Source organism: Cricetulus griseus, chromosome 3 (assembly GCF_003668045.3).
Source record: "Cricetulus griseus strain 17A/GY chromosome 3, alternate assembly CriGri-PICRH-1.0, whole genome shotgun sequence".
NCBI lineage: Eukaryota > Metazoa > Chordata > Mammalia > Rodentia > Cricetidae > Cricetulus > Cricetulus griseus.
This window is the reverse complement of record NC_048596.1, coordinates 74,912,451-74,935,186: the sequence shown is the minus strand read 5'-3', so window position 1 is coordinate 74,935,186 and position 22,736 is coordinate 74,912,451. Positions and strand designations below refer to the sequence as shown.

Here is a 22,736-nt window from a genome sequence, read left to right as displayed (position 1 = left end):
ACACAGGGAAAGTGAAGCTAAGGAGGGCAGCACTCAGACGTAGTTGCAGCATGGATCCCATCTGCCTCTTCAAAGACTGGGGTTGTGGAGTTAGCAAAAAGGACCCAGATGAAAGGAGCTGGAAAAGAGACAGGTGACCCAGGGACCTGGCAGGGAGAAGGCAGGGACAGAGGCAGCAACAGCGTCTCCTTCCTAGTGTGACCTCATTCCATGGCCAGTTGAGCGTCTGCCCTGGGAGCAGGCCACAATGGCATCCCAGCCTCCCAGCCTTGAAAACTAAATCACGGGAATCAGGCATGGCAGAGACAGAAGGAACATGAGAACCAGACCATCCTGGACTACGTAGCTAGACACTGTCTCTTTAAAACAGAGAAAAAGAAAGCCAAAAGCTAAAAACAAAAAACAAAAGAAGCAAGTCAGAGAGGTCAAATAACTTGCCCTGGTCTCTCTGGAAGTGTCCAGATCTAGAAGGAAGCAATGCCATTGCCTGTGACTTTCTGGGATGTGCTTAGGCTCTCAGGACTTCCACTCCTGCTCCTAGAAACTGGGGACCAGGAAGATCAAATTGGGGGTGGGGGGCAGGTATCACCCTGTTCACATGGACCTTGTCAGTGGGAATTGTTCTGCTGCAGCCAGACCTGAGGCTGTTTCCTCATACCTAACATGCTTATTCCCATGAACGTGAAAGACACAGAGGAGGGAGGCAGTTTCTTGTAATCATTTTATAATCAGGGAAACTGAGGCATGAGACGGGAGTGTGCCACCCAGCATCATCTGCCCACCTTGTCTGCTCCTAAAACTATTCCTTCCTGTCCCCTCCCAGGGCAGGTGCTGTGACAAGTGTAATGTCATGTTCCTTGTGACAGACATCCATCTCTGGGAAAGAGACTCTTCCATTGACAACAAGAGTCCCTGTCACCTCTGCCACTATGTGACTTTCTTCTCTGGAAAACTGAGCCTCTGTCTTCCTTAATCATAGCCACAGTCATTTTCCAGTTCCAACTGCTGTCCAGCTGGGGCGATCCCTACTACATCGGCCTCACAGGGCTGGAGCTGTATGATGAGCATGGGGAGAGGATCCCATTGTCTCAGAACAGTATCCTTTCTACTGGGAGCAGGAGCCGGCACGGAAAATGCTGCTAGGAGACGGGTGCAGGGTCCCAAGCCTGTAATTCTAGCACTCAGGAGGGGGAGGCAGGAAGATTTTTGCCTGGGTGGGGCCAGCATGATTTTGAGGGTAGCCTGAACTACATAGCAAGGCCCATTTCAAAAGATGAGATGATAGTCAGCCATGGTGGTGCACACCTTTAATCCTAGCACTCAAGAGGCAGAGACAGCAGATGACTGTGAGTTTGAGGCCAGCCTGAGCTACCTTGTCACAAAACAAAATGACAGTGATGATGGGGATTGATAGTGGTGGTAGTGGTGATGTTGATTATGGTAGTTATAATGAGATGGTGGTGGTCATAATGGTCATAATGATGGTGATAATGGTTATGAGGATATGGTAGGATGTCACTGGGCCATTAGAGATGCTCTCAGCTATGCTTGCCAAGGCCACTATAGCTGGTTCTCTGCAGACCAGAGTCCCACGGTTGAGAGAGTGGGGAGATCTCTTTTTAGAGGGCACAGACATCTGGTATTCTAAAGACTCTGACAGAGTCTGCAGGAAAACTCAGCTGTGCCCATGCTGGAATTGTTGGTTGGCCCAGAGAGTTCTGAAAGATTAAAGTTTGATCATTGGAATTTTTAATGCAATACCAGCCTCTGGAACTTAACTTGGGAAGTGCCAATACAAGGCCCTTGGTCATGTGGAGTGACAGTGACTAAAGGTCTCATTGGTGCCTTTTCAGATTGCCTCAATGCTGACTCCTGGAGCTCTTGTTGTCTATCAGCCCCCCCAAACTCAGTGCTTCCTGGGGGCTTCTACCAGGCCCTGCTAGAATATGCCCCATGCACCCACAGAAAGCTTGTGAACAAATGATGGGGGAGGTCCTTCTGTATATGTTTATCTTATTGGTTGATAAATAAAGTACTGTTGGCCAATAGGAAAGCAAGATAGGTGGGACTAGGAGTCAAGGAGCATTCTGGGAAATGTAGTAAAGAGATCCAGGCAGGAAGTGACATAGCAGGCAGACTCAGAATATAAGCAGGGACAAGCTTCTGACACCAGGTAAAGTGAAATGCAATTAATGCGGGTGGCAATGGAGTCAGAGCTAGTTTGATGAGCAGATGTTTATTAGGAAAGTACTCACTCGACGGAGTCAGTCTTATACAACCAGGTAGGTGAGGGAACAGAGAGAGCTGCATGCGTGCAACCCTCACATTTAAAGTCTTGCTATGTCACTCTGACCACGTCCAAGTGCACGTGGACTGCATCACCTGTGCCAGCCCCCAAGTGGGTGTGGCCAGCATTTTCCCCTACAAACAAATATTCTGGAATCCTCATTGTCCAGAGGAGGAACTTGAGACCTGTTTACCTGAGGTCACACTGCCTTGTTGTAAAGCTTTGAACTCTCTTACCTGTCTTCTGTGTCACCTGCTTATCATCAGCATTTTCGAGTACATGATCGCTGGCCCACCAGGTAGGGAAATATCAGCATAGCCCCAAAGCTTGTCCTGTGTCTGCCTGGGGCCCTGAGTGTCTCTGGAGTTATTGTCTTCCTCATAGCTTAGTGAATGGCTCCTGCATCTATAAGCTCCACTAATGCCACCAAGAGAGCTCATAGCCAGTGTCCTCTGCAGTTCTCCTGCCCGTCTTAGAGCATGGACGTTTTATGCCCCTGTTACAGGTGAGGTGGTAGGATAAGTGGTGCCCGGTGGCTAGCCTGAGATTTCCTCTGGCACAGTGACCGAGCTGGACCCAGATTCTGCACATGCACACTGGGGTCCCTGCAGGGTGGCAGACCTAACAAGGTTGCAGCCTGCCAGAGTCACCTGCCCGCCCAAGTGGGTGTGATCTCTGCTTCTACACACCCCTCATTTCCAGCTATCCCACCTAAGGTCCCCTGACTTTGAACTTGACCACTTAGCCCTCCCATACAATCCCTCCCTCCCCCTTAGCCACAGCCCAGTTTTCTTAGAAAATAGAATGCATCTGTTTTCACTGTCATTTCCCAACCTCCTAAAGTGTAGGACACCAGTCCAGCATCTCCTGAGACACAGTGCTGACAGCTTGACAGACACCTTGAGGGTGACACACTGTGCGCAGCATATGAGTTTGGGTTACGACAGCTTAACCTACACCTCAGACATCGCTGCCTTCCCGGACAGTGTGAACGCGCTTGAGGGTGTATGCGGGGACGTACGAACCCCTGACAAGCTTATCGACCAAGTCAATGACACCAGTGATGGCAGGCACATGTGGCTGGCCCCCATCCTGCCTGGCCTGGTGGGTACCTGGCCCTGGGTTTGGGAGGGGCTCTTACCCCTGGGCCCAGTGACAGTTAAAACATTTGGGAGCCATCAGAGAGGTGCCAGCAATAGCTACCAACCCTGGTGTACCCCTGCCAAGCCCACAGTTCCTTCTCTTACTCCATGGACTTTACATAAAAAGGTGCTAGATGCATGAGGCACTCCAGGGCCTCTGAGGCCAGGGCCCCTGCACAGTTGCTGGCGGGCAGGGACCCTGAGGCCAGGGGCCCCTGCACAGTTTCTGGCAGGCAAGAACATACTGGCCTCATGTGCATCTCACTGGTTCTTCTTGTCAAGGCCCTCTGCAGTCCTCTCCACCCTGACATCTTCCCCATTTTCCCTACTCTGTTGCCTGTTTCTGTTCCTTATATCACTGCCCATGGTCACTGTGTGGCCACCTTGCCCTCACTTTGGCCCCAGTCAGTCAAGTCAGCCATTCTTACCACTGACTGCCTTTCCCAGCTCCCAAACCCTGCAGTGGGCCATCATCGCAGAGAAGAGGGAGGGAGGTCCAGGAGCCATCAGCACCCTCCACCTTGGGGACACAGTCCATCAGCAGAACATGGTGGGATCCAGGGTCCCCCACCCACCCCTGTAACTGGGTATAGGATGGACATTTTCCACTCAGAGGAGGGAACAACTCCCAAAGACCACAGGGTCAACCCCTCTACCTGGCCCCCTGCTGCAAAGGGGTACACACAACCTCTGTGGCCCTTAGACTCCAGCCAAAAGCAGGAGTTCACTCCCCTTCTCTGGCTACTGTCATTCTCCTAGTGGAAATCTAAGGGTCTGAGCAGAAGTACCCCACCCAGCCATTCCTGTCTCCAGGTCACTGGGAGCCTTGAGCTGGACTCACCTTGCACCCAGTTCTTTAGTTGGCCTTCAATCGAGGAGGGAGGCTTTTGTGATGTCGAGCCTGCTGCACTGGTTCATTTTGTGCTTATCTGGAGCTGAGTGCTAGCCGTTTGGTACTCCCCAGCAGACATGGACTAGATGAAACCATGGTGCTGGAGTGCATAGAACTCTGGCTTTGCCTCTGTAACTCTGGGAAAGGATAAATGGGTCAGGACCATGCACATTGTTTGGTGGAGAGATGCTCCTGGCCTCTGCAGGTGGGGACTGTCCCTGGGCTTGACGTGAGGAACAGAAGGCCAGGCTGCTCTCAGTTCTCCACCAGTATTTAAATGAGGGCCACAGCAGCAGGAGGCAGCAGGCCCTCCCTCAGCCAGCTCAGCAGTTTATTCCAAATGCAACTACACGTGACTTGACTCAAAATGGACTCTGAGGAGAAGAGACCTCAGAACTTAAGGCTTCTGAGTGCTGCCACTGGCACCTGGGGCCCAGCTTCCTGCCCTGGTGCTCTGGGCCCAGCTTCCCACCATGGTGCTCTGTCTCCAAATGCAGCTGCTTTAATTAACTTTGCTCTCTGACAGGTGAACCGAGTATATGTCATTTTCGATCTGCCCACCACCGTGTCAATGATCAAACTGTGGAATTACACAAAAACACCTCAGCGAGGGGTGAAGGAATTTGGCGTGAGTCCTCACTAGGTGGTATGGGAGATGATTGTGCACTCTGGGAATTAGACTGTGGTGATGTAGACTAATTTGCTGTAGTTTGGTCTCTGTCCCCAGTTGCAGCCTTGGAAATGCCTGGTCCCTCAGAGCAGGGAAACCTGCCACCCAGCCGTGAATTCAGAACAGCTTTGAAATAACCCAAAGCAATCCCCAAACTTGGTCCTGGACTTGATGTTGCTTTCAGGGGTCCCTCTAGAATCACAGTCTTAGGAGGCGGCAACTGGGTGGCCCAGTTGAGAGAACAGAAGCCGTGGGGGCTGAAGATTGGGTCTGCCTCCATATCTACATTTGGTCACCCAGTGTTGTGAAACTTCTGGAGCCTCAGCTTCGGAACCTGCAGCTCATGCTGACAGCCCATGCCCTTTGTACTGCTGAGGGGGTGGGCTTTCTGTCAGCATGGCGCTTCAGTGAAGCTTGGGCTTGGGACAACAGAGGGGTGTATTGCTCAGGGGTGGGACCTCATTCCTATTCTGTCTCTTAGCTGCTGGTGGATGACTTGCTGGTGTACAATGGCATTCTTGCCATGGTGAGCCACCTGGTTGGGGGCATCCTACCCACATGTGAGCCTACCGTGCCCCACCACACCATCCTCTTTGCCGGGGACACTGACTTCTGTCACCAGGAGAAACACACCATCAGGTATACCCCAGACCAACCCTAATGAGGATAGATGGCTGGGCCCTGGCCTGGAGGCTAAAAGGCCTTCTGTCTGCCCCTCCTGCAGTAAGCCAGAGGAAGACCAGGACATACAGATGATGAATGAAAACCAGGTCATCACCACCTCAAGGAAGAAGCCAGGCACTGCTGACCCAGGTAGGTAGCATGTCTCTACCTCGTGCATCCCTGCCAGAGGCTTGGTCTGGTGTCGAGGAAGCAGGCATCAGAGTCTACTGGCTGCAGGCCTCCCCTGTGGCCAGGAGGGAAGGGTAAGGCACTCTGTGGGAAACCAGGAAAGGGCATCAAGAGGAGGACTCCTGGGACAGGTGGCATTTGAGCTGGGTCCTAAAGGATGTCTGGTAACAGAGGCAAAGGCCTTATGGGTCCCATGGTAGAGCCTACTCCATACATGGGATAGGCCACGAAGGATGCCCAGAACAGGCTAGCCAGGTCTCCCCCTGCCTGAATGGCAATCCAGGTATATGGCTGCTCTCAATGTAACTCCTCCTGTGTCCTTCCACAGCTTTACGTCCCAAAACCTGCATACGCGAAAAGGAGACCTCAAGGCGTTGGCGATGCTGACTGGAACAAGAGGGAGAGCCTTTCCAGGCTGGCCAGGCTCTATTACCAGACCTGAATAGTACTGCGTTCCTCATACTTCAGGGTTGGCCAGCTGGGACCCCAAGGGCTGGAAGAGTGTGGAGGGACAAGGGATTTTAATCACAGCCTTGGGAGCTATAGAGGTCAGATGAAAGGGTCAGAACAGGGTAGTTGCCCCTGCCATACTGGGCTGCTGTTGGGAGCCAGGGATACTTGGTTCTTCTCTGTGCCTCTCCTATGAGGTCCATAAGCGCAGGGCCTGTGGCACCCCAGTCCCAGGCAGCCCCTGACTCAGTCCTGGAACTCAGTACATGATCCTGGGGCCCATGCCCCTCACTGCACAGCCCTGCTCACTAAGGGCAACAGAGATGCTGGAAGGCCACTGTGCCACAGCTTCTCATATATCCAGTGCCTCTGGAGGCCTATAGGGGCTAGTCCTAGGTGGCCTCTGGCCTCTGTCTTGCTAAAGAGAGGAAGTAAGCTGCAGTGAGTACTGAAATCTGCCCCAGTCCCTGCTCCTCTGCCTAACACACACACACACACACATACACACACACACACACACCAACCAGAGTTGGGAGGGCCTGGGCTCAGGCTTGCCCTTCTCCCTGCAGCCCAAAGCCCCATGCCTGTGTGTACATCTATAGAACAAGCTCAGATCAGGGACCTAATCATTCTCCCAGTAGTGGGTAATTTCTGGTTCCAAATATTAATCTGTTGTTTTCCTGGCTCGGGGCCCAGCGGGGCCGGTGCCTTGGTACCAAACTCAGTACATTCTGATGCTACCAAGAATCACAAAGGCTTCAAGCGGCAACACCCAGCAGCTGTACAGATGCTTTAATTCAAAACCAGCTGATGTGCAGATAGGATTGCCTCTCTGATGAGAATCCATCATCTCTGTAGCCTCCAGGGGCCCCCAGCTCCTCCACTCACTCCCAGATGAGCCTCACACCTCCCAGGAGGGCCATCAAACCAGCTGTTAGGAGGAAGCCAAGACTACTGCTTTAACAGTCATGAAGGTGGCCACAGGATTCCTGGAACACCCAAGACTGTGACCTTAGTGTGCTCCCTGCAGACCCTTGCTGAGCGTTTATAAATGTATATTCCATGCAATCTCAGAGGGAAGGCACTGGTACAAGCATTAACTCTCAAATAAATGTCTATTTTTTCTTACAAAATCAATAAAAGATGTTATTAAGAATGAAGTGTGGTACACTGGATGGGGTCAGCCAGAGGGGGCCTTTGTTGCCTCCAGCCCTAAGCCAGGGTCGATCTGAGGCGTGCAGAAAACTCATGTGTGTGCCTATTTGAGCTCTGCTCTCACCACCCCCTGCAGGTGGGGACATGACCTTGGACCCACTTTCTCCGTGGAGTCCACCTGCCCCACCAGGAAATGGTACATATATTACATACTAGGCACTAACCATTTAATCCACATTATATATTAAGGGGCTGGGGCACAGAGAGGCTATGTTAACCTTCCCAGGACATACAACTTTGAAAGCTATTAATGAATGCATAAATCCTCAGGTGACTACTGGAGAGCAGGGGTGACAGCCCTGTAGGGGTCTTTGACTCCAGGGCTTCATCTGGGGCCACTTCAGATTCCTGGGCCATCCTTACACCTGCTGTCCCTATCCGACTTCCTTCAGAACAGGATTCCGTTGCCCTTGAGCAGAAAGGGGGAGGCAAACATCCAAGCTCAGGCAGGCACAGAGCATGGGCTCAGTGCACACACACACACACACACACACACACACACACACACACACACACACACACCCTGGTACTGGCTTCTGTCCTGTGGGGCAGATTCTGGCCAGGCTGTCTCCCTGGCTCCACCCAGTCCCTTAGCCCCAGCTTGGCCCAGATCCTGTCCCTGGTGGGAGTATACAGAGTAGCCTCATCTGGTAATGGAGTCAGTGAGGGCGTCCACACCCTGGCAGTCCACACCCAGGCCAGGTGAGTGAGGCTGGGTGCAGAAATGTCCTAAGGTGGTGCTCTTCAGATGTCCCCATGGCCCCTTTGTTCTGCTGGCTTTCATCTTCTTCACAGCCAGGAGATCAAGGCCAGTAGCACATGTGAAGAAACAGGTCTGTGGCCACAGTGTTCACAAGGAGGCTCCAGACCTGAGGACCTGCTACAGACTGGGGAGTGTGTACATAGGGCTGCATGTCCGCCAGCGCCCAGAGCTGTCTCCTGAATTGCAGGTGTTGCATGTGTGGTCTCTAGGCCTCTCTGGAAACTGCTCAGCTCACAGCCCTGGCATGAGGGCAGCTCTTGGCAGCCTTATTTCATAATAACAGCAACAAAACCAGTGGTAGCCAAGGTAGTCTGAGGCCCTTTGCCAGGCAAATGGGCCTGTGGGTGCTGGACACTGGCACTCATTTGCTGTAGGTGCCCTTCCTTCTCCCAGCGTATTTCATGTCATGTGATGGTTCTGGAGCCAGAAGACCTGGGTTCAAGTACAAAGTTCCACCATCCTCTATTCCCCAACCCAAAGCACCTTCTCCTGAGCAATACCCCCCCGACACACACACACCTAGCCATGTTACCTCAATGGAGTCTAGGCCCTGACCCAGGCTCCTCTACTCAGACTGCACAGCAGTGGTACCCACCTTCTTCCAGGAGTTGCCCAACATCCAGAGCTTGGGTCTCACAGTGCATCCATCCCTCCAAGGAGACACTCAGCTAAGTCTCCTAGTGACCATCATTTCATGATGCACAGACTTGAGAGCAGGATGCATAGACCTCAGGCTGGATGACACTGGTAGGGACTCTTTCCCAGGGCAACAGCCACCCTCCTGCCTGCCCCCGAGTTCCAGGATGTGCTCAGCCTCAGCTGGTTGCTCCAAAAGTGTCTCAGCCATTGACTGGACAGACAGCTATGCCACCCTTCACTCCATTCCTACCCTGTGTGTTGTGGCAGGATGGTCCCCTTTCTACGGATCCTGAGACTCTTCACCCAGCTGGCTCCTTACCCAGCAGAGGGAAGGGAAGGGGGACGCACCCCAGGTGGCCCTAGTCCCAGCTGGTCTTCTCTCTACCTCAGATGCCCTCTACTTCCTAGGGCTTCCTAATCCCCCAGCTTGGCCAGGCCCACAGTCATCAGCAGGCAGGCCCCAATCCTCCTGGAGAGCAAAGGTGATAGATAGTGTGGGAACGGTGTGAAGAGTGCCAGTAAGGAATGGCCAGGGGATAGGCTCCTCACGAGTTCCCACCTGGCCCTCTCACTCTTGGGACTTTCTTGTTGGGGTTACACAGGTAAGCTCCCACAGTAGTATGTTTCTCTGTCTTGCTTCCCCGTGACAGTGCCATGTGCAGCTGTGTTCCATGTGTGCATGCCCTCTAGTCCTCAGTTGATTCATTTTCAGATGGGGCCAGCTGCCAGTCTGAGGCAGGGCAGAATTTGCACCCAGGCCTGTCCAAGTGCACATCAGGATGATCTGTGCCGCCCTCATTTCCTCCCTTGCAGCAGCAGCTCCTGCCAGCCTCGTCCTCAGGCCTGGCAGCAAAGGCCCATGAATCAAGCTGACATTTCCATTACCTGGGAGATGAGTATGTGACCTGGTCTGAGTACTATGGTGGGGGAGGGGGGGCACGTGGTGACCACTCATCAAGACCACAAGCCAGGGAAGAAGTGGAGACTAGGGCCTGCCCATCAGCTTTGGCCAGGGAAAGACGGCCATGGGACCCTCTGTACATGGAGAGAAGAGATGATGGATATGTGAGGTGAGCGCATCAGGGAGCCTGCAGGCTCCAAGGAGACCCAATATGAGGCCTTAGTGTGTATATGGGATTGTGTCATGTACCCAGACCCAGACCTGTGTGTAGATGCTGTGCACTTCCTAGGATGACATCTGGGAACTGTCAGCCTGGCCAAGGTCAGCTACTAAAGCTCAGTGGCCAAATGTGGTCCAGACTTGGGAAGGGTAACAGGTATCTACCAGCTCAGGAGCGAGGGTGCTAAGCCCATTCAGACCAGCCCTCTGCTTCCCTTCCTGAACTCTGAGTGGTTTGTGGCCCCTCCCAGGTTTTAGACCAGATGGCACCTCCTGGTTGTGGCCCTGGGAAGGACACTCAGTGATATTTACTCCCAGCAAGAAGACAGCCCTTAAGGTGACTGTGAGACATCACTAACCTGTAACTGCTTCCTTTTATCTAGCCAGCAGCCTCCCTGCTCTAGTGGAAGACAGCTGGGTTCCAGCTGCTTCCCAGGAGGGCCCCAAGCCTCATGGCCCCTTCTGGCAATGGCCCCCATTCCAATCACCCACATACCATAATCACAGACCACTTGCATGATTATTTATTTAGTATTTTTCTTTAAGCCAACTCTTTTTACTGAAATGCCTATTGTGGTTCATTCTAAGCCGCAGCACTTGAATCTGGAGTGTGGACACACCCATACAGTTTTCTAATACACATTTACATAAACATAGCTATTAAAATAGATGACAGATTTGCAATTAACATCATTTCCTGGGGCTCGTGACCAACTTCACAAGGCTCCTGAATGACCAAGAACTACAGGGTTCCTAGATCCCAGACCTATGACCTTGCTCAGGTCCCATCATGGCTCCCACTTGCACAAGGCCAATGCTGAAGCTCCCCTGCTGGCCTTCTGGGGCCTTCATAACTGTGTAGGACCCTGCCCAGGCCAACTTTGTCTCCCCCACACTCTCCCTACACACCGTGTGAATGCAAGGTGGAAGAGAGGTGCTTTCAAGAGTGACTGAGCACAGGCATACATGTACACAGAAGTGTGGGGTCCACCTTTTGCCCCCAGATGCCCAGCCTGACACAGGACAGAGACCTGAATCATATCTTTTTTCCTGCCTCCTCCTCCCACGCCAGTCCCTCCTTTTGGGCCCTGACCCTCCACAAGCCTTTCTTCAGCCACAGCACTCTCCTGTCACTCAGGGCCCTGCAAGGACATGGTAGTCCTGCCTTAGTCATCTGCTCCAGCCCAGAGCTGGAGTGACTTCCTAGACTACACACCTTGGCCCACTCTGCCCAGAGCACCCAGATGCCCCCAGGATAAACTATGGGTCCCTTGTGAAGCTTTGAGCCCTCTCTCCAACCTGGTTTCATCCTCACAGCCCTCCTCTCCCCCCCCACCCTTGTCATTTGGACCATTTGAAAGCCCTCCTATGCCCTGCTCTTCCCTCCACAGCTGACACCAGCAAGATAGCTTGGGTGTCATTTCCTTGATCAGCTGTCCTTCGGGTGGTCTCCAACAGGCACTGCCTCAGCCCCACGGCCCCAACTCCCCTCGTTGATATGATGGCAGGGTGCTCTCCAGTCTCTGCCCCCTGTGCTCACAGGCACCAGTCTGTGTCACCCTCCAGCAGCTGTAAGAGGTAGATACAATGACGACTCCCACCTGCAGGATAAGGCCGTTGGGGCTGAGGAGACAAGACCTGATGCTAGGCAGTCTGACTCCAGGGCAGGTACCATTCCCAGCAATGTACACAGGAACTGTCATCTCCTAGTTTATTACTTTTCTGCTTCTCTGGAAGCTTTGGTGTCCCATCTCAAGGGCCTATTACAGTGTGTGGCACACAGCAGGGGCATAATAGAAGACACCTGTATGCAGACAGATGTACGGATGGATAGCTGGATGATGAAGATGGCTGTTGTATTTGTGGATAATTGACAAAAGGAATGACAATGACAGATGGATAATGGATAAGTGAATCATGGTGAATGGCTAATTGAGGGCAGATAGATGGATGATGTATTCATGGTTAATGGATAGACGGATAGATGCTGGAAGGGTGGGTAAGATGGATGGTTGGATAGGTGATGAGTGGATACATGTTGCTAAATGGATGAATGATTAGATGGATCAATCGTGAATGTATGGTGGATAGGATGGATGTTGGTTAAATGGATTATGATACATGGATGGGTAGTGGGTAAATGATGGATGATGGGTGATGGGTGAGTAGATGATGAATTGATGGATCGTGTATGGATGAATTGGGTGGATAGATGAATGGGTGGGTGGGTGGATGATAGTGGGTGAATGCCGGCTAAATGGATGGGTGGATGAATGGAGGAGAAGACTACATTCTGCCTTGCTCTGCCAATCTCTAGAAATCCTTCAGGGCAGGATGAGGCCTCTCGGGAGACTTAACTGGGAGTGAGTCTAGTTTAAATTCACTCTCCCATAAGTCAGTTTTAATCTCAAGCAAGAAACTTCCCTCTCTGGACCCCAAGCTCTCATGATCAAGACAGGAATTATTCCCCCCACCCCACCCCTGGCAGCTGACAGGTTTTATGCAAAGTGGCCCTAGATACAGGGTAAAGGGTCCCCAGTGGTGTCACACTGCTGAGGCTCCCAGTCAAACATGCTTCCTCCAACTCCTGGCCTGCTCCTCCTGCCATGCTTGGGATCCTGGCTGCTCTATCCACCTGTCTCCATCCTGACCTTCCCAGACCAGGCTGGACTCTAGCTCATCGATGGATGATTGGCCCTGACCTCAGTGCCCAGGGCTCACACCTCCAGGGCAGGATGATGATGGGGGAGGCAGCCCACACACAGCAAGAGAACAGGTTCAACAAGCATTTATTGAGCCCCTGCTGTGTGCCTGCTGTGTGCCTGCTGTGTGACCCCCACAGAGGCAACAACTGCCTCTCCTTCAATAAGCCCTGCTCCCTGTCCCCACAGGGCCCTGCCCCTCTGTGCACCTTCTTGGCTTTGTGTCTGACTGTGGGTGTCCGGCATTCAATGGTCAATGCCCTTGTCCTTCCTGGCTTCCCAGCTGGGTGGGGCTCTAAGTGTGGTGGTGGCTGCTGTCTCCAAGTCTCTGTGCAGCCTGGACAGTCCCTCAGGCCTGCCTGACCCGGCTCTGGGGTCCCAAGACCCAGGCAGCGGTGGCAGTATAGGCCTGGTGCCTCCATGACAGGAGAGCTGAGTCCACAGCACACAGACCAGGCTTCCATGTCCTGTGGGAGGGGTCATGCCAGTGATGGCAGGAAGGCAGGGGCTGGCTTGGGTCACATCACACCCAGTGCCCCAGGACCCAGCACTGGCGATTTAACTCTGCTGCCTCATGAGCTGAGCTCCGTGGCCAGGAGTCTCCCATATGTGGCTGGTGCCCTGCAAGAGACAAGGCAGATGTTGCTGACAGTGACCTACTTCCACCCATACCACCTTGGCCTCTGACCCAGCCCCAGCCCCGGCCCCCATCTGCTCCTGTCAAGGCACCATGCTGCCCTGTCCACCACCATCTACTGACCCATCCACCACCAGCACATGGAACCCCCGCCAGTGCTTGCTGCCAGCCAGCAATCAACCCAGCAGTGTCCCACCAGCCCACTCAACCACCCAAACCCAAGTGTACCTCTTCCCCCACCAGCCTCTGCAGCTCATCATCCCCTTCCACTCTGCACACCTACTGGCCCTCTTTCCACACCTACATCTACCTGTGATCCAGGCATCGAGGCTCTAATCCTTGCGCCCACCAGAACAACCGTCAGCATCTGCCGTCTGTGTGCCCTCCCCATGTGCGTGTCCATGGGCTCAACAGTGTGAATCAGACTGACTGTCCACCCCTACCATCTGGTCACTTCCTTCAACCTTCCCTTCAGCCCTTCTTCCAGCAGACTCACTGAGACCCCCCCTTTCCCATTTACCACCCATCCAGCCATCCATCCCAGCCCCATACTCTACCATCTCTCCGTTTTCCATCCGACCTCATAACCAGGCTCCTTGTGGGCCTGGAGGCATCAGGAGTGGGTAACTCCACACCCCCTAGGTTTTATGCCACACTCCAACAGTGAATATGCATCGGTAAGCCCAAGTTGACCCTGACCACATTGTCCCCACCCAACACCTGCCACTGCCCTGCTTTTAGAGACCTGGCAAGCTGAAAGATGTGAGACCCCCCCTCCCCATCCCACACTCTCCTTCCTGTGCCAGATTAGTTTTTGAATCTAACCCCATGTTCTCTCAGGGGCCTCTTCAAAGTCTCTCTGATATGCCCAAGCCATCGCTGTCACTCGTTGAGGACCACCACCAAGTGTCCAAGCACCTGCTGTCCAGTGGAGTCCTCTGGACCAAGCTCAAACTGGTCCTTTATGGGGAGCCTGCCCTGACACTCTCCCCCACCTATCAGACCAAAATGCTGACCCCATATTATCTAAGAGGGGGGCAGAGGCCCAGCATGGATCAGCAGCTGAGTCAGTGAAGCAGCCATATGGAGCTAGACAGGTCAGTGCTTCCTGATTCCATCAACCGTCACTGCACTTCCACCCTGAGCTCCAGCGCATGCAGGCATCCTTCAGGGTCAGATGGCTCCTGTAGAGAATGGGAACCTGCATACCTCTGAGGACAGAAAGCTCACTGCCTCTCCATCCCATGGCACTGGGCTTTAAGAGCTGCTCTCCCACTGCAGAAGTTGGGAGGGGCATGAGGTGGCTGTCATTCTGTTCTTGTGGCTTTTCTCCCTTTCTGTTTTTAATATTCCTTAATGTTAGTGTTTTGTACATTTTGCTGTATTTTTAAAGGAGTGAAAAACATTTTGCAAACATTCTGGAATCATTTGGCCTTGGGGGAGGAACATTTGTTTTGGCCCCAGCTACCAAAACAGTTGCAGTCTTTGGATGAGCTTGTTGCCAACATATAGGTGTTTGGGTTTTTTGTTTGTTTGTTTGTTTGTTTTTTCCTCTCTCTTTCTCTTAATGAGAAGCAAATATTTGGTGCATAGAAATGTTTGACTGTTTTTCTAAATGAGTATTTAGAAATGACTGTAGCTGCTCTCACAGGAGCTAGCAGGCAGAACTGCAAATGGGAACTGAGAAAGTGGTGTGTGGTTTATAAGAGCAGGCAGAATCTACCTCACTCCTAGAGATAAATTGAGGCTTTCTGACCCCTCGCTCTGTGTGGCCACCCCACCATGGACTGGGGCTCCCCTCATTCTCCCACCATCCAGAAGGTGCTCAGGGCCCAGAGCCATTAGCATTGTGTCTCTCCTCCTCCCCTCCTCCTCCCCTCCTCCTCTCCTCCCCTCTTTTCCTCCTTCCTTCTCTTCTGGTCCCCTCACTTTGAGGCCATCATCAGCCAGAAAGGCCTCATGCTGGGATTTGGGAATCCCAACTCAGCACTGCTTCCAGACCCCAGAACACGCCACAAGTGAAAGCAGACTGCTGCACTCTAACCAGTCTTACCACGGGAAATCTATCCCCACCCCATCCCGTATTTCCCGTACTCTCTCTCCTGGGGAACACGAAAGGACCCCTGGGTGAAGGCCCTTCCCTAATCCTGCTCCTATCCCACCCCTGCCTTTCAGTGCAACTTATCTGGGGTGGGACCATCTATATGACCAGATGGGAGCCCATAACCTACTGCCCTTTGGCTTGGTCCCAAGCAAGTCCTAAGCTGGCGTGTCTTATGAAGCCAAGAAGAGGGAATGGAGGCTTCTGAGCCTGGGGGTACCCTCCTCCACCATGCTATCTGACATGTGTGTGTAATACAGCAGCTCTCTGTCCAGCCCCTCCTCCTCTGATTCAGGCTAAGGGAGTAAAACTATACTTAGGCCGGATGGTCAAAGGTTCAAATCCATGCTCTATCAGACTCAGGCTATATGACATGTGTGTTTGTGTGTGCATGTTCAGATGTGGGTGCACATGCTCAAATATGTGTGCTGTGTGTGGTACATGTGTATGCACAGTGGAGGGGGTGCATGTGTGTGGGGGTTCATGAGCCCGAATATGCATGTGTGCATGTGCGTGTGTTAATGTGTAGGTGCACACGCTCAAATGTGTGCATGCGTGTGTTCGTGTGTGTATACACATGTTTGAATGTGTATATATGTGTGTTGGGTTCATGTGTGGCTGCACATTCATTCACTCTCATTTTTATGGATGCAAGAGTTCAATGTCAAGTGAGGACAGCCTTTCACAGAGCCTGTATCTCACCAGTTCTAGACTGGCAGCCAGTGCTTCCAGAGCTTTTCCTGTCTACCCCAACCCCCAGTGCTGGGTTTACAAGCACACCCCCATACCTGGCTTTTTTTGCAAGGGTGCTGGGTATCTATCTTAGATCCTATGATATGGCAAGTACTTTTCCAGCTGGGCCACCTTTTAGCCCCATGCCCCCTCCTTTGGTTCTCAAGACAGGGTTTCTCTTTGTAGCCCTGGCTGTCCTGGAACTCACTCTGAAGAGCAGGCTGGCCTCGAACTCACAGAGATCCCCCTGCCTCTGCCTCCCGAGTGCTGGGATTAAAGGTGTGTGCCACCACCACCTGGCTCCCTATGTGTATTTTAAAAGCGGTGTGTCTTTTGACAACAGCTTCACCTCTTAGAGCCTGAGCAATAGAAGTGAGAGGAGACACAGAGGAGCCAGAAGGCTCAGCTGGCCCCCTGCACTGAAGCCCGTCAGTACCTGGTCTCTGGACTGGATGCAAATAATAAAGTTTAATAAAGTATTCAATAGGACTGGGCTCTCTTCACAGATGGGGAAATGTAGGTTCATAGTTGGGAAGAAATTGGTTCAGGCCTCACTGGGAGGGTTGGTAGCATGTAGTTTTTAATTTCCTCTTAGACCCCCAGCCCCACGCTAAGCTTAGCAGAGTCTTTGATGTGTACAAGGCTCCAGAAGCAAGATTTTGCATTACTTTTTACTTTCTTTGTTATTGTTTATTTGTTTTTGAGACAGGGTTTCACTGTGTTGAGAGGATAGCCTCCACCTTATGATCCTCCTGCATTAACCTCCTGCTTGTTGGGTTAAAGGCCTGCTCCATCACACCCAGAGCCTTTCTTTTAAATTGATACCAAAACATGGACACACGTAACATCTGACCTGCTCCAGTCTGTGTGCCCAGTCCCTCTGTGCCACAACCTGTTTTGATCTTTCCTGAGGGCACAAAGGTCCATTGGCTGCCCCAGGACCTGCTCAAGGATTAACCTACCTCTGCTGTTACAGAATGGCTTCAGCAGAATGGGAGGCCCTTCAAGACCAAGAATGCCAATGCTGCCATGAATGTGTGCACGGGGAAACGGGCACTCAGAAGGGAACGACTTGCCCACAATCACTTTATAACTGGTAGAACAATGGCAGAAGGCTCCAAAAGTGGGCAAGTGGCTGATGTAGTGGATCTCATAGTTGCCCACATTAGTGGAGGACCTGGGGCCTTTGGGAGGCAGCTTCTCTGTGTCTGTCTGTCTGTCTGTCTCTCTCTCCTTCCTTCCCTGTCTCTGTCTCTGTCTCTGTCTCTCTCTCTCTGTCTCTCTCTTCCTTCCTCTGCTGTCTCTGTCTCTGTCTGTCTGTCTGTCTGTCTGTCTGTCTCTCTCTCTCTCTCTCTCTCTCTCTCTCTGTGTGTGTGTGTGTGTGTGTGTGTGTGTCTCTGTCTCTGTCTCTGTCTCTGTCTGTCTGTCTGTCTGTCTGTCTGTCTGTCTGTCTGTCTGTGTGTGCATATGGGGTGGCTAGAGTGTGCAACACTCACTGTCCATGGTTCTGAAACCCACCTTCTAGGACTCGAGGCCCCACTCTAGTCTCTGGTACCTCAAGATGACCTCAGTCCCTAACAGGGCTGAGGATGTATCTCAGTGGTAGAGTGCTTGCTGAGTTCAATCCCCAACACTTTGTCAACTAGATATGGTGACACACATCTATAATGTCATCTCTCTCAAGGTAGAAGCATGAGGATCAGAAGTTCAAGATCATCCTCGGCTGCATAGAGAGTTTGAGGCCGTGCAGGCTACATGAGATCCTTGTAAAGGGAAGAGAGAGATGGAAAGATAGAGAGAGAAAGACAGACAGATACAGAATATGTAGGGGGTGATGGAGAAAGCAATTAAGGGCAATGCTGAGGCACCTGACTTTGGTGGCATGGCAGCTAGAGACTCTGTATTGCTCTACGTGACCCAACGTCAATGTGGTTGGTCTCTGAGTCTCCATGTGTGTCTACCATAGGTGCTTCAGATGCACTATGCCATTGGCAATATCAGTCCCCATTTCCTCCTTTTCTCTTCTTTTAGGCTACATGTCACAGCAGAACAAAGGCCAGCTCTGCTGGTATGAACAGTGGGCTGCCAGCCCCAGGCCCCAGGACCCAGGCTGATACACATGTCTGTTGAATCAATTAGTGATACAGGTTCAGGACAAAGAACCGGCTTACATGGACCTGTGTAAGAGGGAGGGGATGTGTCTGTGGAGGATGCATTTTTCCTGCTTTGCTGGGGGCCTGTGCCTCTGAACCATCAATGACCCTGCTTTTTTCTTCATACATGAGGTCAGGCTGAGTCTGTGTGGTGCATCTCCTCAGAGCCACCAACTCCTGGGATCTTTTATTAAGCATGTCCCCAGTCAGACAGGCTGCCAATCACACATATGGGAACCACTGCCTGCCTTCTAGATGCTTACAGGGTGGGGATGGAGACTAGCCAGGCTATGAGAAATGACAGCAGCCCTACCACACCTGTCCCTCTTATGATCTGTACCCCGTAAGGCAGGTACCAGTTGTTACTGTACCCATCCATAGCTGAGGGACCACGGCTCACCTGGGGGAAGCAATTTGTTTAAGGTGTCAGCACTGGGATTTGAATTTGAGCAGTCTCATCTTAAACCCTGGACTCACAAGGACCATGAAATCTTGATTGTCAATGCACTAGACTGAGAGGTGCCTAGGAGATCAGGGTGCCTGATCAGGGTGTGTTTCTAGGACCCCTAGATTACCAGTGCTGTGACCGAATGCATCCAGTTAATTCACTGATGAATTAAAAGTCTGTGTACACTATTGGGAGGGGTAAACCTGGAGAAGGTGGAGCCTGCTTGAAGGAAGTGGGTCACTGGGGCAAGCCATTCAAAGGTATGTTGGTCCTAGCCCTGTGCTATTTCTACTTTCTGGCCACCAAAAAGATCAACCCCCCCCCATGCCAGTTTACCATAACATTGTGCCTCATCCAGGCTCACAGCAATAGAGCCAAGCGAACATGGACTGACCCCTCTGAAACTATGAGCCCAAATCAACCTTCCTCCTTTAGGCTGCTTCTGTAAGGTGTTTTATCCCAGAAATGGAAACCTAACACGTCCTTCCTTTCACTCTGCACAGCTCTCCATAGATACCAGGCGGCAGCAGCCATTCCCAGACACTGCAACAGGATTTTGCAATAGCTCCAGATTCCACTGTAATTTGTTTACTGCCCTGTTGGAGGGCAGGGACAGATCATTTCAGGCAGAAGTAACAAGGTATAAAACAGATTCTTGGCAGGCTGGAAAGCTTTTAGGAGGTGTGAGTGCCCAGCAATCTTGTCACTGGGAGAAAGCAGCAACAGAGAGAAGGGGCGACTGACCCCACTCATCCCGTCTCTAAGGCTTTAGGAGTCTGTCATAAGACATATCATCATACTTTATAAGTGTGGATCCCACACATCTCAAACCAAGGAAGTGACTCTCCAGGGAGATGTACCGATTCTTCTGTTTGCTTGGCTTCTGAGACATAGTGAGACACTATGTCACCCAGACTGGCTTCAAACTTGTAATCCGTCTGCCTTAGCTCTGCTTGGCTTACAGGCATGGGCTACCCTGCACTGCAGCAACCTGTGTTTTAATGAGAGTCCCAAAGTGCTTCTTATCAACAGGCATGACTGGAATACTAATTCCTCAGACCAAAACTCAGACAAATAGAGAAGCATTGGCATTGGATAGTTTAGAGTCGGTCAGGCCTGTGACCTGGGCCAAGTGACAGTCCCTAGAGCCAAGCTCCTTTGCTGCAAGACAGAATGCTTCTGACATCAAAGGGACCAAGTAGGATAAGTCACTACCAGAATTGCAGGAAGACCTACTGTGTGGAAGATACACTGAACTACCACTGTGGGTATGACAGCAGGGTCCTGTGCTGGCAACATCACCACTCTGGTGGGGAGTGGAAATGAGCAAGTTAGCAAGGGGATCAGAGAAAGGGAGTAACAGCAAGCAAGAGGGAAGAGGGCAGAGGCTCCTGGGGAGTGCTGTGCCACCCATGCCCTGGCAGGGAGGGACCTAGCTCCAGAGCTGGGAAGATGAAGTCAAGCTCATGTCTCATGAAGATGGATGAAGGAGATTGGCCCTAGAAGCAACAATTTCCACCTTCAAGTTGCTAAATAGCCTAGACTGTGACCAAGGCAGACTGCTGCAGGCAGGAACCACTCTGAACTGGGTCTGTGGCCAGTGGGCCCCACTGGCACAAGTAAACTGTTTGAAATGCTGACTTATGGTAGCAGCCGACCCACACACCTGTCATCCCAATCCAGATGGTGAAGGCAGGAAGATCACAGGTTTGGGGCTAACCTAGGCTAACATAGTGATATTTTTGCCTCAAACCAAAATGCAGAACCCCATCTTGAGCCCAGATCATTCTTTATTCAACTCTCCCTCCACCCAGTGTGATACCAGCTGAGACCCCTGACCTCCAGATGGCAGGGTCTCAGATGTCCTCAGGCTACATGCCCGTCTGTGCCCAGCAAATTGGCCTTGATATTTATTTTGAAAATATGGTCTGGTCTGCCTCCATTTTAATAACAGAAGCAACTCTGGACATGTTCTATTGAATTTGATTTTGATCTAATCAAAATGCCAAGTTGCTCTGGGCCCACAAAAAGTCTCCCTTAAAATTTGCTCTGCTGTTCTGAGGGCAGCTGTAGCCGAAGCCCATCTAGACAGAGTTCCCACAAGCTACCTCTGTGCTCAGACAGCAACAAGCTCTGGCAGAACCCTGCCTCACAGACACACCTAGCAAATCAAAAGCTTGTCCTAGGCATCGGACTTGACAGGAGCCATGAGCTGCAAACCCCAGTCGCCCCAGAGGACGACGCAGACACCCAGATCAGGTAGCAGCATCGTTTCTATGAAATGTCACACCAGATGTGCTCCTGAGCTAGCTGGTGGCACTGCAAAGCCCCAAAGGCGGGTTTCAAAGGTGGCCTCTCCCCAGGAGCAAAAAAAAAAAAAAAAAACTGTGGCAGAATCTCTATCATAGAAGGACTGGGGGGGGCAGCAACTTGGGCAGAATTTAGGAGAAATGGAAGAAAGTTTATGTAACTCTTCGTGTCAGAGTAGCTGCTCTGGGAGGAAGTGGTGGGAGACACACAGAGGTGCAAAGGCAAGGAATGAGCACAGACTGTATGCTACTCACCGACCTGGGCACTTGGGCTGTAGACACAGACAAGATGGACAAGGTATTTATCAGAGAGACTCAAGAAATGGGAGCCATGTCCGTAATAAAATGCTAAGTCAGAGAGGGGCAAATGCCGGAAAGAAAAGCATGAGATGGAAGGGCAGCTGGGAAACTAGTCCACCGACCAAGGGACAAAGTGAGCCACACAGAGCTTTAGAGGGAGAGCACAGGGATGAAGTACCAAGGCCCCAAGACGTGAGATAGCTTAGCATGGTGCAGCTGCTGCCTAAAGCAGCAAGAGGGAAGGGAGAGAGGAAGGTGATGAGGTTGGGGCCCTAGGGCATGCACTAGAGCCCACAGTGAGCAGAAAGTCTACATGCCAGGCTGGAAGTCTTCATCGCAGATGGGATAAAGTGAGGTCTCTGCTCAGCAAAGTTGCCTGGTAATTCTTCCTTTTTCCGTCCTCTGGATCAGCCATCAAAGAGCTAGCAGGCAGGAGCTTTGCAGAGCGCACACAGCAAGTGTTTAATAATGTGGCTCCTTGACACCCTCCTCCCCCATGCCTCCTGCCGGCAAGCTGTCCCCGGCAGGATCTGAGCAGCTGCTTCATGAGGAAATATTGCAAAACTCGCCCAAGCAGTTCCAAAATATTTTCTGGGCAGCAACCCCACAGCCGCTAAGAGGCCCGGTTCTGGGGACTGGCTGCTTCTCTAGGCTGTTATGTTCTACTCTTACAGGGCCCCCATCCTCAGGACCCAGCCTGAGGAGACAGGTCCACACAGACAGTTCCTCCACACCACTGAGCCTGCAATTCCTCTGATACTGCCTGACTATGTGATGTTGGATAAGCCCAGTCTTTTGGTTTGCTGAGACAGGGCCTCACTATGCTGTCCAGGCTAGCCTTGAACTTAGGATGTTTTTGTCTTGACCTATAAATACTGGGATGATAGGAATGTTCCACCATGCCTGGCCAGAGCTATTTTTAGCCTCCCCAGGATTCTTTATCCTGTGTGTCAGGGGGTTGAATTGACTCAGTGAGTGAGAGAGGTCATCCTCTCTAGCCCTGGATAATATACCACACTCTGATGTCACTGGGGACATCAGCAGGGACCCCACCATGGCTCTTGACACACTATGCAATAGCAATATGGTCCTTGCTGTCCTGCCGGCATGAAAACTTGTTGAGGTCCCACAGTTGGCCTTGTGTGTCTCTGCCTCTGAGGAGAAGCCCATGAGTGGTAAATGAATGAGTGGGTGAATAAATAAGAGAGTAAATGAATGACTGAGTAAAGGAACAATGCCTTTCCTGCATCACAGAAACAACCTCTTCAGATAAACTGATTCCTTCGTTGCTCTCACATGGGCATCCATCCTCTGCACTCTGGTG

The 22,736-nt window shown here is 51.8% G+C and overlaps 2 protein-coding genes across 14 annotated transcripts in view; one reads left to right on the top strand and one right to left on the bottom strand.

Annotated features, from left to right (window-relative positions):
- The window catches only part of Katnip (katanin interacting protein), a 176,469-nt gene extending 169,020 nt beyond the window's left edge, over positions 1-7,449 (top strand). For 8 of the 10 annotated variants that reach the window (XM_027404700.2, XM_027404697.2, XM_027404704.2 and 5 more), the window contains 6 exons: positions 986-1,096; positions 3,252-3,391; positions 4,848-4,949; positions 5,473-5,630; positions 5,716-5,804; positions 6,172-7,449. In XM_027404700.2, coding sequence (XP_027260501.1) covers positions 986-1,096; positions 3,252-3,391; positions 4,848-4,949; positions 5,473-5,630; positions 5,716-5,804; positions 6,172-6,230 — 659 coding nt within the window. In that variant the 3' untranslated portion in view covers positions 6,231-7,449. Of the gene's footprint in view, positions 1-985; positions 1,097-3,251; positions 3,392-4,847; positions 4,950-5,472; positions 5,631-5,715; positions 5,805-6,171 lie in introns of those variants that run through there. The other 2 variants (XM_035442232.1, XM_035442233.1) reach the window with 2 other exon arrangements.
- A 5,806-nt stretch (positions 7,450-13,255) lies between these two features.
- Gsg1l (GSG1 like) overlaps positions 13,256-22,736 on the bottom strand; it is a 191,232-nt gene continuing 181,751 nt past the window's right edge. For all 4 annotated transcript variants that reach the window (XM_035441302.1, XM_027404694.2, XM_035441304.1 and 1 more), the window contains one exon: positions 13,256-13,353. In XM_035441302.1, coding sequence (XP_035297193.1) covers positions 13,256-13,353 — 98 coding nt within the window. The remainder of the gene's footprint in view (positions 13,354-22,736) is intronic.